This window comes from Arvicanthis niloticus, chromosome 23, assembly GCF_011762505.2.
Source record: "Arvicanthis niloticus isolate mArvNil1 chromosome 23, mArvNil1.pat.X, whole genome shotgun sequence".
In the NCBI taxonomy this organism is placed as follows: domain Eukaryota; kingdom Metazoa; phylum Chordata; class Mammalia; order Rodentia; family Muridae; genus Arvicanthis; species Arvicanthis niloticus.
Window position 1 is genome coordinate 14,131,552 of NC_133430.1, and position 11,386 is coordinate 14,142,937.

At 46.1% G+C, this 11,386-nt stretch overlaps 1 protein-coding gene across 5 annotated transcripts in view; it reads left to right on the forward strand.

Moving 5' to 3' along the window:
• Clmn (calmin) overlaps window positions 1-11,132 on the forward strand; it is a 101,867-nt gene extending 90,735 nt beyond the window's left edge. For 3 of the 5 annotated variants that reach the window (XM_076921274.1, XM_076921275.1, XM_076921273.1), the window contains exons 12-14: window positions 119-189; window positions 774-866; window positions 2,224-11,132. In XM_076921274.1, the coding sequence (XP_076777389.1) occupies window positions 119-189; window positions 774-866; window positions 2,224-2,395 (336 nt within the window). In that variant the 3' untranslated portion in view covers window positions 2,396-11,132. The remainder of the gene's footprint in view (window positions 1-118; window positions 190-773; window positions 867-2,223) is intronic. The other 2 variants (XM_076921277.1, XM_076921276.1) reach the window with 1 other exon arrangement.
• Window positions 11,133-11,386: the final 254 nt, after the last annotated feature.

Here is an 11,386-nt window from a genome sequence, read left to right on the forward strand (position 1 = left end):
TATCGAGAAAAGTGTGGCGTGGTCAGCTTTGTAAGCTTAAAATCACCCTGTTTTCTGTTTCAGAGATTTCATCTTTACTAATTGGGTTGCGGGGTTTTGTTTATAAATTTCACTGTAGGACCATTTTAGCTATGTTCAATTGAGGAACGCAGCCGATCTGGATGACAGGAGAAACAGAGTGTTAAACAGGTTGGTGGCTTCATTCCATAAGTTTAAATATATATAAATATATTTATACATAAATATATTTAAATGTATATATTTAAATATATTTTGGGATTTAAATATATATATTTTTAAAAATATGCTTTTATATATTTATAATTTATTATCTATTTATTGTATGTTTATTTTCTCTCTATTAATATTATATATAAATATATTATACATATATTCTTATATACTTAAATATATTATTTTTAAATATATGTTTATTTTAATACATATTTATGTGTGTGTGTGTGTATATGTATATCCTAGCTCACAGGGACCATTATTTTTTGGCTATGGTTTATTGAGCATGCTGTTAATAATTTGGGAAAATACCAGAAAATAGCTATTCCAAATGAAGTGAATGTAAATGAATGAGGGAAAAGTTAGAGATTCCTGAATCTGGGCACAGGTCAGAATGTGTATGTGACAAGACGGGTCTGTGTTCTGAGTCTGTGGCTGTGTCTGAATACTTTAGGGGCAGAAGGCACTTGCCAGAGGTAAAGCTGTATGCATCCCATCCTGTAGCACCTGACTCTCTGTCCCTTCTATCCCCACTGCAGGTACAATTCTCAGAAGCTCACTGAGCTGATTTTACAGTTTTACGGCATCAGAGCAGACATGAAGAGGGAATACAAACATGCCAGGCTGTCTATGAAAGTATTCCTTACTGGTGGAGAACTAAATTGTCTAGTTGATAGTTCTCAAGTTACAGTAGTTAACCGGCCCACTTAGAACCTGAGAGGCCGGGAACGGAATTTCTCTAGTTCTGAGGCTGCCCCTGTTTAAGTCACTTGATCTTACTGTCCCATGCCTGCAGGGTTTGCATGGGCTTGGTAGTTTCTGGCCAATGCCTGGGAGCAGGGGATTTATAGACTTCCACTCTTTTGTGTCCTAAAAACAAATACAAGCAGGATTCCCTGCTTCCTTCCCCAGGCCTAAAATGGAAATGCTAATTTCAGTTTTCCCACCAAAGGGAGTTTGCAGCCAGGAAGAAACTGCTTTTAGCTTTGATTGGGTAGAACATTGGCATCGAGAACTTGACACTTCAGGAGTGTTTCCTACCTCCAGTAACAGAGTATATATATATACATGTATATGTATGTGTATATGTGTATATATGTATATGTGTATATGTGTATATATGTATATACATATATATGTGTATATATATATACATATATATATATGTGTGTGTATATATATATTTTTTTTTTCTCTGCAAGCTAGGGAAATTGTGCCCTGTGTCTGATATCCAGCCATAAATTATGCAGATGTCACAGCCCACCCATACGCCCCATGGGCTATGAGATGAAAATGGCCCCGAGCAGCTCATACCTCAGGTTTCTGTGTATCAGTCCCCCCACCCACCCTTCCTACCTTTCCTTGGGACGTTTGGTTTTTACCACCACCTATACTGTCCAGCTAGCACCCCGTTCATTACCTGCCAGGCAAAAGCGATCTGTCTCGTTAAACACTCCCGCCCATCACATAAAAGGTAACTCTGACCCAAATCGAAGCTGGCAGTTCTTCTGAAGGCAGCCTGTCAAAGACAAAACTTGGGGTGACTTGACTTGTTTGTTTCTGGTAGCTTCTTTGAAATTACCCGCCAAAGTCCCTTTAGTAACTGAGGCATAGGTGAGGGCTGTCCCTGGAGACCTGGCTCAGCTCTATCGTAATTAATTATGTGGCCTGTGACAACTGCTGCCCCATGACTGTCGATGTGGCTATCTGTGAAATGGCTGGCACAGCTCCTTCTGTTAGGTAGGGGGGGAATGGAGATGGCTGGGGTCTGTGTGCGTGCTCCAAGGCCTGTCCCCCAACCCCCGCCCGGAACACACACACACACACACACACACACACACACACACACACACGCGCGCGAATGGGGACCTCCCTGACGTATCATGGGAGCCTTTATCTGCAGGTGGGTGGTGGGGTTGAGGTTTGGGATGGTCCTCCATCATGGGGACCCTGCCAGTAACCATCCTGTCCTTTTCTTTTTCTCTACAGGACTGGCACCAGCTCCTCTGGAGAAGCCATGCCCCTGGGGAGCCAGAGCCCACCCAACGACTCTCTGACGCAGTTTGTACAGCAGCCCGACGTGATATATTTCATTCTCTTCCTCTGGCTCCTGGTTTACTGCTTACTGCTCTTCCCCCAGCTTGATGTCAGCCGGCTCTGAAACACGTGTCTGGAGAATAAAAAGACAGGACCCTGGCCAGGGCAGAGTCTTTCTACCGCATCTTACTGTCTGTTCAGGGTTGAGCCACCTGTGCAGAGATGGAAGACCTCAGAGGGAGCGCAGGCCCTACCCCCCAGTTGCTGTCTGGTTCAGTCTTTGCTCACATTTCCTCTGATTCTCTAAGACCCGAGAGCATGCTTTCTTCCCAGACCGTGTGCTCCCAGCTCAGGTTTGAGGCTGGATCTGTGGACAGGATTCCTCTTTATGTGCCTTGTTTTGGTCAGATGCCAGTCCTTACTAATGTGTACCCCAAACCTGGGTCTTAGCATGTACACATACAGGTTCCTAAGGTCCTGGAGGAGCTTGAGTTACTTTTTATCTCAGGGGAGGGTCTGCCTGACTCCGAGAAAGAACGGAGTCCATGGTAGGAAGAAAGGTACCGTTTGCCTCCAAGTGTGAATGTTTGACTGGAGAGCCTATTCCCCCATAACCTGCCCCAGCCTGATTATCCATTGCTGGGGGAGTTAAACAGCACATAACCTGCCCATCCACCAGAAATTACATGTGGGCATTGGCAGACTCCAAAAAAGAGGGTACTCTGCCAGGTTTGTTGTGAGCTGCTGCCCATTCGTCTTTTGCCTTGGTGTTCTTGGAGAGCTGCATTTTTTAATTTACTTTTTTAAAAATTGATTGAATTGAGGTGCAGCTGTAGTTTGCAACCCATTCCGTCAGTAGGACCTCCTATCAGATGAAAGCCAAGAGAGGACCAGTCTAGATTTGCATGGAAAGCCAGGCTCTGTCTGATTGGGGTAGCCCTGACCCTCCCTTCCTCTGCTGAGTTTGGGTAGGGAGCCTGAACTCCCTGCAGGGTTGCATGAGGTGCCCCAGGGGGCTGGAAGTGGCCAGGCCAGAATAAGCTCCCACAAATGGTGGAGCTGGGAGGGTTTCTGGGCTCAGGATGCATATGTACCTTGGCACCAGGATCCTTTGTGGTCAGCCATTGACAAAGATCTTGAAAAGGCTTTCTGGAAAGAACCAGGTTGTAGGCTGAGGCAGGCAGCTTACAGAAAGAGAAAGGTTTCTTTCCTCAGCCTCTTGTCCTCCTCAGCCCCTGCCCCAGTGTCCTCTGTCCTCTCTGAAAAGTCTCAAGTCTGGGAAAGCTCTAATTTCTTCTTCCCCTTGTTGTCCCCCTCAAAAAGCACACACCAGGCAGCCCTTACAAAACCACAAACTTAATTCAGAGTGGGCCTCAGGGAGCATCTTGTAGAGCTGGACTCAACGAGGCAGCACAGGCTGACCAAGGTTACACAGCCCACCAGCGACAGACTGGTCACTAGTCCCCAGACACTTGGCCGCCAGGCAGGGACTATTGCTTTTTCTTTGTAGAAAACTTCCAGCCAGGTACACAATATGTCCTCACTCAAACAAAGCCATCCTTTTTTAGACCTTTTATTAACCTCCAAGCTTAGCCTGAGTACCTTCTAGAATGTTCTTGACAGCTGTAAAGGCTTATGTGTTGGTTACTGCTCTTGTTGCTGTGAGACAAAGCAACTGAGAAAACAACTTAAGAAAGGAGGGGGTTGGGGCCTCACAGCTCTGGGATATCATAAAGGGGGAGTCATGAGGTGGCTAGTCATGTTATATTGGGAGGCAGAGGGAGGGGGAGGGGGAGGGGGAGGGAAAGAGTGTGTGTTAGTTCAGGTCGGGACCCCCAGTCCAGGAGATGGTGCTGCCCACATTCAGGGCGAGCCTTGCTTCTTTCTGGAAAGACCCTCAGAGTCACTTCCAGAGGTGTGTTTACGGATACTAAATGCAGTCAAACTGTCAGTGGAGATGGAGCATCATGTCTTGTGTTTGACATGAATGCTGTTCTTAGTCCAGGAGTCGTCACTCTCCTTAAGCAAGCCAAGGACCTGCTGCTTTTTAAACACAACTCAAACAATTTACATAGCACATTGAGTCGTGACAGTCAAAAACCTGGCTTCTCAACCATTTTGATTGGCGTCTGCCTCCCCCCACCCCCCCCCAAAAAAAAAAAAAAGAATTGAGGCTTTTTAAGAAGAGAGCGCTTGGGAGCTTGGAACACTTCCAGGTTGAAGGCCCGAAGCTCCAAAGAAAGTGAACCTTTTAACGAGCTCCCTGGTCCCATTGGAAGTTCAAAAGTACAGATGATAAAGGTTTTACGTGTGATGTTTTATGACCTTGCACACTGCACAGTCTTCGCCCAGATGAGGTACCAAAGAGGAGCTGACCCAGATGTGAATCATTTATTTTATGGGTCTAGACCTTGGTCCGAAGTCTGTGCATGCTGCCTCTCTCGCCTCCTACAGCTTAGAACACCCTTTAAAACTTCTATAGGCAAGATGCCCAAGGATCATTTGGCCCAAGCTGGCAGGAAGTTAACTAATTTAAAGGGAAAATGTAATCTCACTCGAGAGTAGGGGTATACAGAAGAGACTGGCTACAGAAAGCTGCTGGGCAAGCCATCAGTCGCTTGACATCTTTTAAAAATTAATTTTTAAAGAGAGTGTGTGTGTGTGTGTGCGTGTGTGTGTGAGTGTGTGCACGAGTGCAGGGGAGGCCCTAAGAAGGCATCAGATCCCTTCTGTGGGTATGAAGAACTGAGTCAGAGTTCACTGTAAGAGCGTCATGTGTGCTTAACTACTGAGTCATGTCTCCAGTCTTGCTTAGTTAGCATCTGTTAAATAAGAAAGTGCTGTATGTTTGAAATGAGAACAGCTGCCCCTGAGGCTCACTTGTGATAGTAGTCCCTTTAAGCTGTGTCTTTAGAAACCATATATGTGTGTGTGTGTGTGTGTGTGTGTATTCATATATATATATATATATATGAGATTTATTTTGCTAATGCCTTAGATGGGTGTTCCCCTCTCACCAGTACCATACAGGGGTTGTACTTAGATCACAGGACCAATGCATCCCTCTTTAGTGTCTTGGCCACGTGGAACTGTACTTCTGAGCTAAGCAGCGAGCTGTGGTTAAACATCTTTGCTTGTTGGTGTCTCCCTGCTTCCCTCTTTTCTTCCTCTTCCTTCTATGTCCCCTCCCCTTCCCCTTCTGTCCACTCTTCACCAACTTCTCGAGAAATGGAATGTGAGAAATAAAGGTAAATAGCTTTAGTTTTTTTTTTTTTTTTCATGACCTAAAATGTCTGTCTCCTGCCCTACTATGTGGTTGGTTGGGCATAGTTCCACAGGTGGAAATGGAGTCCTTGCTGCTGCCCAATGATGTTCTTAGGATTCTGATGCCATTCCTGCCCCCCCCCCCCCGCCTTTAAGGCTCTAAAGTGCAATAAGGTTCTCCTTATCGCTAGTGACTTCTCCAGTCTCCTTTCTCTTGGTGGCCTGATCTGAGGGTTTTCTGTCCTTGCTGTGGTACCTGTGCTGGGTCCTCACAGGCAAGTCTTTAAATTCTCTTACGATTACTTTCTTTCTTTCTGAGCCCCTGGCTGCCCCAGTATTGGGCCTTCCTGGCTCATCTTCTGATGTCTCTTAAATCCCTCATCTGTCTTTTCTTCCGAGAGGATTTAGTCCATCTTCTCTTTCCAACATGAAGGTTTTATTTTTAGCTTCTAAAACTTCCTTCTTGTTCTCTGAGCTTCACTGCGTAGCTTGCTGTTCTTGGTTCAGGAGAGTGTCTTCTTTGTGGCTGATGCAGGTGTGTGTGGGGGGGTCGTGTGCCCTCAGACATGCCTTTGGGTCCTCTCAGTTCCATTTCTTCTCGGTTGGGCTGGGTCGCCATCTCTCAAATTGTGCATAGATCCATCTACTCATGTTTCAAGGTGATGCACCCAGGAGCTGGCAGGATGTTCTGACAACCATCTGGTAAGGTTCTGTCCAGTGTCGCCCAGTGGGCTGGCTTAGCTCTGGGAGCCGGCCATGTCAGAGGTTAAATGTTTCTTCTGGGGTTTATTCCATTTCCGTACAGAGCTTCCCACCATTTCTCTCCCTGGAAAAGAGGGATACTTGTGCAATACTAGTAATGGTCCCCCTCTGGGCGGAAGCCACCCGCCATCCATATTTGGTTTGATTGGCAGTGGACAGCTGTTTTCTCTGTCTCTGAACTAAGTCCTCAGCTAAGACAAAGCTTGGGTTTTAGCCCCCACATGCTCCCCTGGCCAGGTGGCTTCGTGCTGAGTACAAACCATGGGATGGGTCAAATACCCCTAAGGATAGCGTTCTGGCTTTGAAGCAGGCAGTCTCAGGAATCACCATGTGACCACCTGAAGCTGCTCCTGATATGCTTAGTCTTCTGTCCCCAGGCTGCGCTTCTCTAGTTCTCGATGAATGGAAGGCAAAGCCATCATCTGCCTGCTTGGGAGGGTAGGAGGCCCAAGAATCAACGGTCAGTCACCATCCCAATCCACAAGCTCTTGTGGACTGTGGATTTGTGGGTGCCAAAGTGAACGGCTCCTCAGTGCTGCCCCCTGCAGGCACATGGTGGGAGGACCCTTCCCTGCTTTCTCAGTGGTCTCCTTCAGCTTTGAATGGGAGGTGCCCGTGACCTTTGACCTATCTTTTCCAGTTCCTGGCTCTGGAACTTTCTCTTCCTTTACACTTCTTCCGACAGGTGAAATCGGTAAGCACGGATGCTCTGTACCCCATCTTTTGTTTAGCTTTGTTGCTTTTCAGTTTTGTTCTTTTGAGACGTTGTTTTTACTAAATAGTCCAGGCTGGCCTTAAACTCTTAACCCTCCTTCCCCATTCTCCCAAGTGCTAGGTTACAGGCATGCACCCCCATGCTTGGCTTCTGTGTGCCATCTTGATCCATAAATGCCTTTGGGTTTTCTGCCTGGTGGGTTAGGTGGCTTGTGTTCACTGTGAACTTGTCTTGGATGAGAAGCTATGAGAGACACAAAGGGCCAGAGAGCATCAGGTGGCAGAAGAACGCTGTGTTTGCAGGTCACGGCTCAGGGTGTTGTTTTTTTCTCCTTCCTTTCAAGTTTTGCCAGCCGCTCCCATGGAACCCTTAGAGCTCTGAAATCCTTGCAAGATGGCGTCTGTGTGGTCACATGGTTTTTAGCCCTGCTGTACCGGCCACCCGAGCCCTGACTCTCATGCAGGGAACAGCTCCTCCACACTAGCATGTGCCAGACAGCAGACAAGGTCTACCAGCTCATGTCTGGAGTTTGGGCAGAATTTCCTCCTAAAAGCCGTGGCTTTCCCTAGCTGTTGATGACAGAGCCCGGAGGGGCTACTGGTCAGGTGTGACTTTGGCACACTCTCTGACCCAGGCCGGACGTTTCTCCACTGCTGGGCTCAGCCCAGATCCAGCAGCACTGTAAGCCATGGCATTGAGAAGGCAAGGATTCTCTAAGTCCTAGTCTGTTTGGTGGCATCGGGGGCCATGTGAAGGTCCAGCAGCACTGTCTTCAGAGATGAAGGTGTGAGGAAGCCTCTGAGTCTTCAGCTGCAGTCCCAGTCCAGACGATTCAGTAAGATGTAAAACACGACAAGACGAAAACAAAAACAAAACAAGGAAAGACTACTTGCCTATCTAGCCAGTGACTTTGGGATGGCCCTTCTGGCCATCCCTTCCCAAGTTTGTGTAAAACTCTAGCCACCCTCAGTGAGGCCTCTGAACACCATAGGAGCACATCTCGCCGGAAGTCAGCCAATGAGTGGGAGGGTTCCTTGGAAGAACATGATGAACCTGGCGTCCGTGGTGAGCTCTGTGGCCTTCTGTGGATGTCATTGGCTTGGTATTGTCAGCTCTTTCATGTGAGTTCATCTTTTCCTTAAACTCCAGAGGGCTCAGTGTAGTCTGAGGTGTAGCCTCCCTCTCCATCTTGCATGGAGACACTGCCCTTAGGGATCTCTCTCCACCGGCTTTTCTGTCTGGACTTACGATGAAGCGATGCAGTACCCGAGGTCTGTGGCTGAATAGCAGGCAAGTCTTCTTTCTAGCCTTTCACCCTGGTGAGGCAGCTGTTCTCATGAACACATCTGGGATCTAGGTCAAGTAGCTGGAGACTGTTGGTGCTGGTGTCCTTTTCTCATTGGCTGAAAATTGTCCATGGAGGTTTCCCTTACCCATGACCCCAGACTGAGAAGGAGCAGCCAGTGCTGTACCTCCTTCCCCAATGACTTTCACTTGATCGTGGCTTCTGCCAGCTTCTCTTTAGTCCCACACTACCAGACTTAAGTGTCAGTCTTAAATCAAGCAACTTTTACAAGAGGAAGTGTTAAGCCATTGTATACTTGTAAACTCACTTGGCCCTGCCAACAGTTCAAATAAGTGTTTCCTTCAGGAAGGATCAAAAAAAAAAAAAAAAAAAAAAAAAAAAAACTGGACAGAAAGATAAGGTGGTCACAGCCTAGAGCCAACTAACTCTGACTTAGCGTGATGAACTTTACTGCTTAGAAAAAACGAGGAGACTCCAGTTCTGGGGCACCAGTCCATTTGGGACTTGTGGGTGGAATTCTCAGAGCCAGCCCTTCCTTACCCTGGTACCCTATTCCCACCCCTCTGTCTTCCTATCAAGTTTCTGTATGCTTTGACCCAACCTGTGTCATAAGTCCTTAAATCCCCCAGGAGCACATGAAGTCCATGGTTAGCCTCTAGCCTGTACCAGTAAAATCTCACTATCCAAAATCACACACACACACACCCCAGGTAGCTTCAGTCAGAGTCCTGTCCCCGGCTGCTCCACCCCCACCTCCAACACATGTTTCTCAGAGAAAGAATTCAGGCTTTCTCCTTCAAACATAAACCTAGAGAAGGGGGTGGGTTTAAAAGAACACAGTGAAAAACAAGTGTTGAAAGCCAGCCATGGGGATACATACCTATAATCCTAGCACTGAGGTGTCTGGGGCAGGAAGGTTGCCAGCCAGGATTAAGAAGTGAAATCCTATCTCAAAACAAAACAAAACAAAACCCAAAAACAAAACAAAGAGAACGAAAAACAACCCACAAAAATAAATCTTAAAAAAAGATTTTGTTTTTAATGTGTGCAAATGTTTTGCCTGCATATACATATTTTTATTGTGTGTGTAGTGCCCTTGAAATCTAGAATAGGGCCCTGGAACCCCTGGAACTGAAGTCACAGATGGTTTTGAACTACCCTTGGATGCTGAGAGCCAAACCCAGGTTGTCTGCAAAACCTTCTAAAGCATTAAAACAGGCAGAAGACCATGACTCTCTTGGATAAAGTTATAATCATGGGGATCCATTTTTTTTTTTTTTTAAGTTTAAAAGTCATGAATTTTGCATTGTTATTTTTAAAAAAAGGAAGGAAAGACAGACAGACCTCAGTTGTTTCGGCAACCTCAAAAGTCAATAGGAACTGAGCCTGCAAGACTGTGGGAAGGGCAGCCTTAAAATGCCTGTGTTCTTAAATGCCAAGTTGAGTGAGGATCGAGGCGTGTTTTACTTAAAGGAAATGTGGGGAGTTCCCTAGTTTAAGATGATCTCTGGGGCTGGAGAGATGGCTCAGCAGTTAAGAGCACTGACTGCTCTTCCAGAGGTCCTGAGTTCAATTCCCAGCAACCACATGGTGGCTCACAACCATCTGTAATGGGATCTGATGCCCCCTTCTGGTGTGTCTGGAGAGAGCAATGGTGTACATAAAATAAATAAATTAATTAATTAAAAAAAAAAAAAAAAAGACGGTCTCTGACCTGGGAATCATACCCTGGCTTAGCACCTCGGAGGATGCACTTAGCTCTGGGTGGAAGCTTGGGGGGGACCACAGACAAAAGCCCTCTGGGCTTTAAAGCTCCGGGCTTAGCCAGGCATCTCTTTTTGTCCTCGGTTAGTGGCCTGTTTGCATCATAAATGCACTTATGTAAATGAATGGACTGCCAAATTGCCAAACCTTTGTCCCATTTTTTTTGCTGTCCAGAAAAAGGTGCCTTGGAGAAGTTTGGTCAGTCCAGGGTAGCCTGATTGTTACAAGGTTTGGAGTAGAACCTAGGGGGCCTCTATGCTGCACCCCAGATTCCCATGGGAAGTTTTTCTTTTGAAATTCAAGAATTCTGCTATAGGAATAGTTAGCCATAGGCAATTAATTACCTGTATCTTTCTATCCCTCCCAGACTTTTCTTCTTGCCCTAGCTAAGGAAGCTATGTAGAACATCCCTGGGGTGTGGTAGGAAGGTAGGGTCTACAGTGAAAGGTGCACCTGCCTTCTGCCCTTGAAACTGGACCCTAAGATGCTACCTGTATTATTTACTTTTGTGCTGATAATGTGAGCCAAAGATAAATGGGAAAACGTTACTCCCTCCCAAGCAATGTTAGGACAGGTTGTTAAGGCCGGAGGCAGGACGTGTTCAGAGAATACCCCTCTAAGGCTGAGCAGTGTTTCATAGTCTTTGGGCCTGGGATATAGGTAACAGACTTGATGTTTCTTAATGACATGGTGGAGGACCTTATGGCTTGTGCCTGAAATTTGCAGAACTGTTGGAGACAAAAGCAACATGTTATTTTGTGGTCCAAGGCTTATTTTGTCTATTTAGTTGTGCATAGCTATAGCTTTATAAAAAAAAAAGGGGGGGGGGAGCTTTTAAAAATGCTGTACGAATGTGCGATCTTATTTATTATTGTAAATGGAGATATAAATGGATATTTGCATAATTTATACCTGTAGGGAACTCCCTGGAGTATTTGTTACTTGACTGTTTTCTATCACGGAACAATGGGCCTGGTGCTATGATGAATGACCTTGTGAAATCACGTGTATTCTTAAGAAAAAATTTTCAATATAAATTTCTCGAACTGATCACCTCTCTGCTAACTTCTTCACGTGTGTGAGTGTGTGTGCGTGTGTTCTCTCCAACCAGAAATGACACTCTCCTTCTTTCCTAAAAATAGTAGTTCACCATCTGCCTTCACAGGGAACAAGCTCTTCCTGGGCAATGTCCACTTGTCTTGAGTCTTTTTTAGCAAAGTTCCAAGAAGGAATGACAACAGTTATGCCAGCCCCCGAGTGTCCGCAGAAGCCCTGAAGTTCTTGGACTTCTGGGAAGCACCATA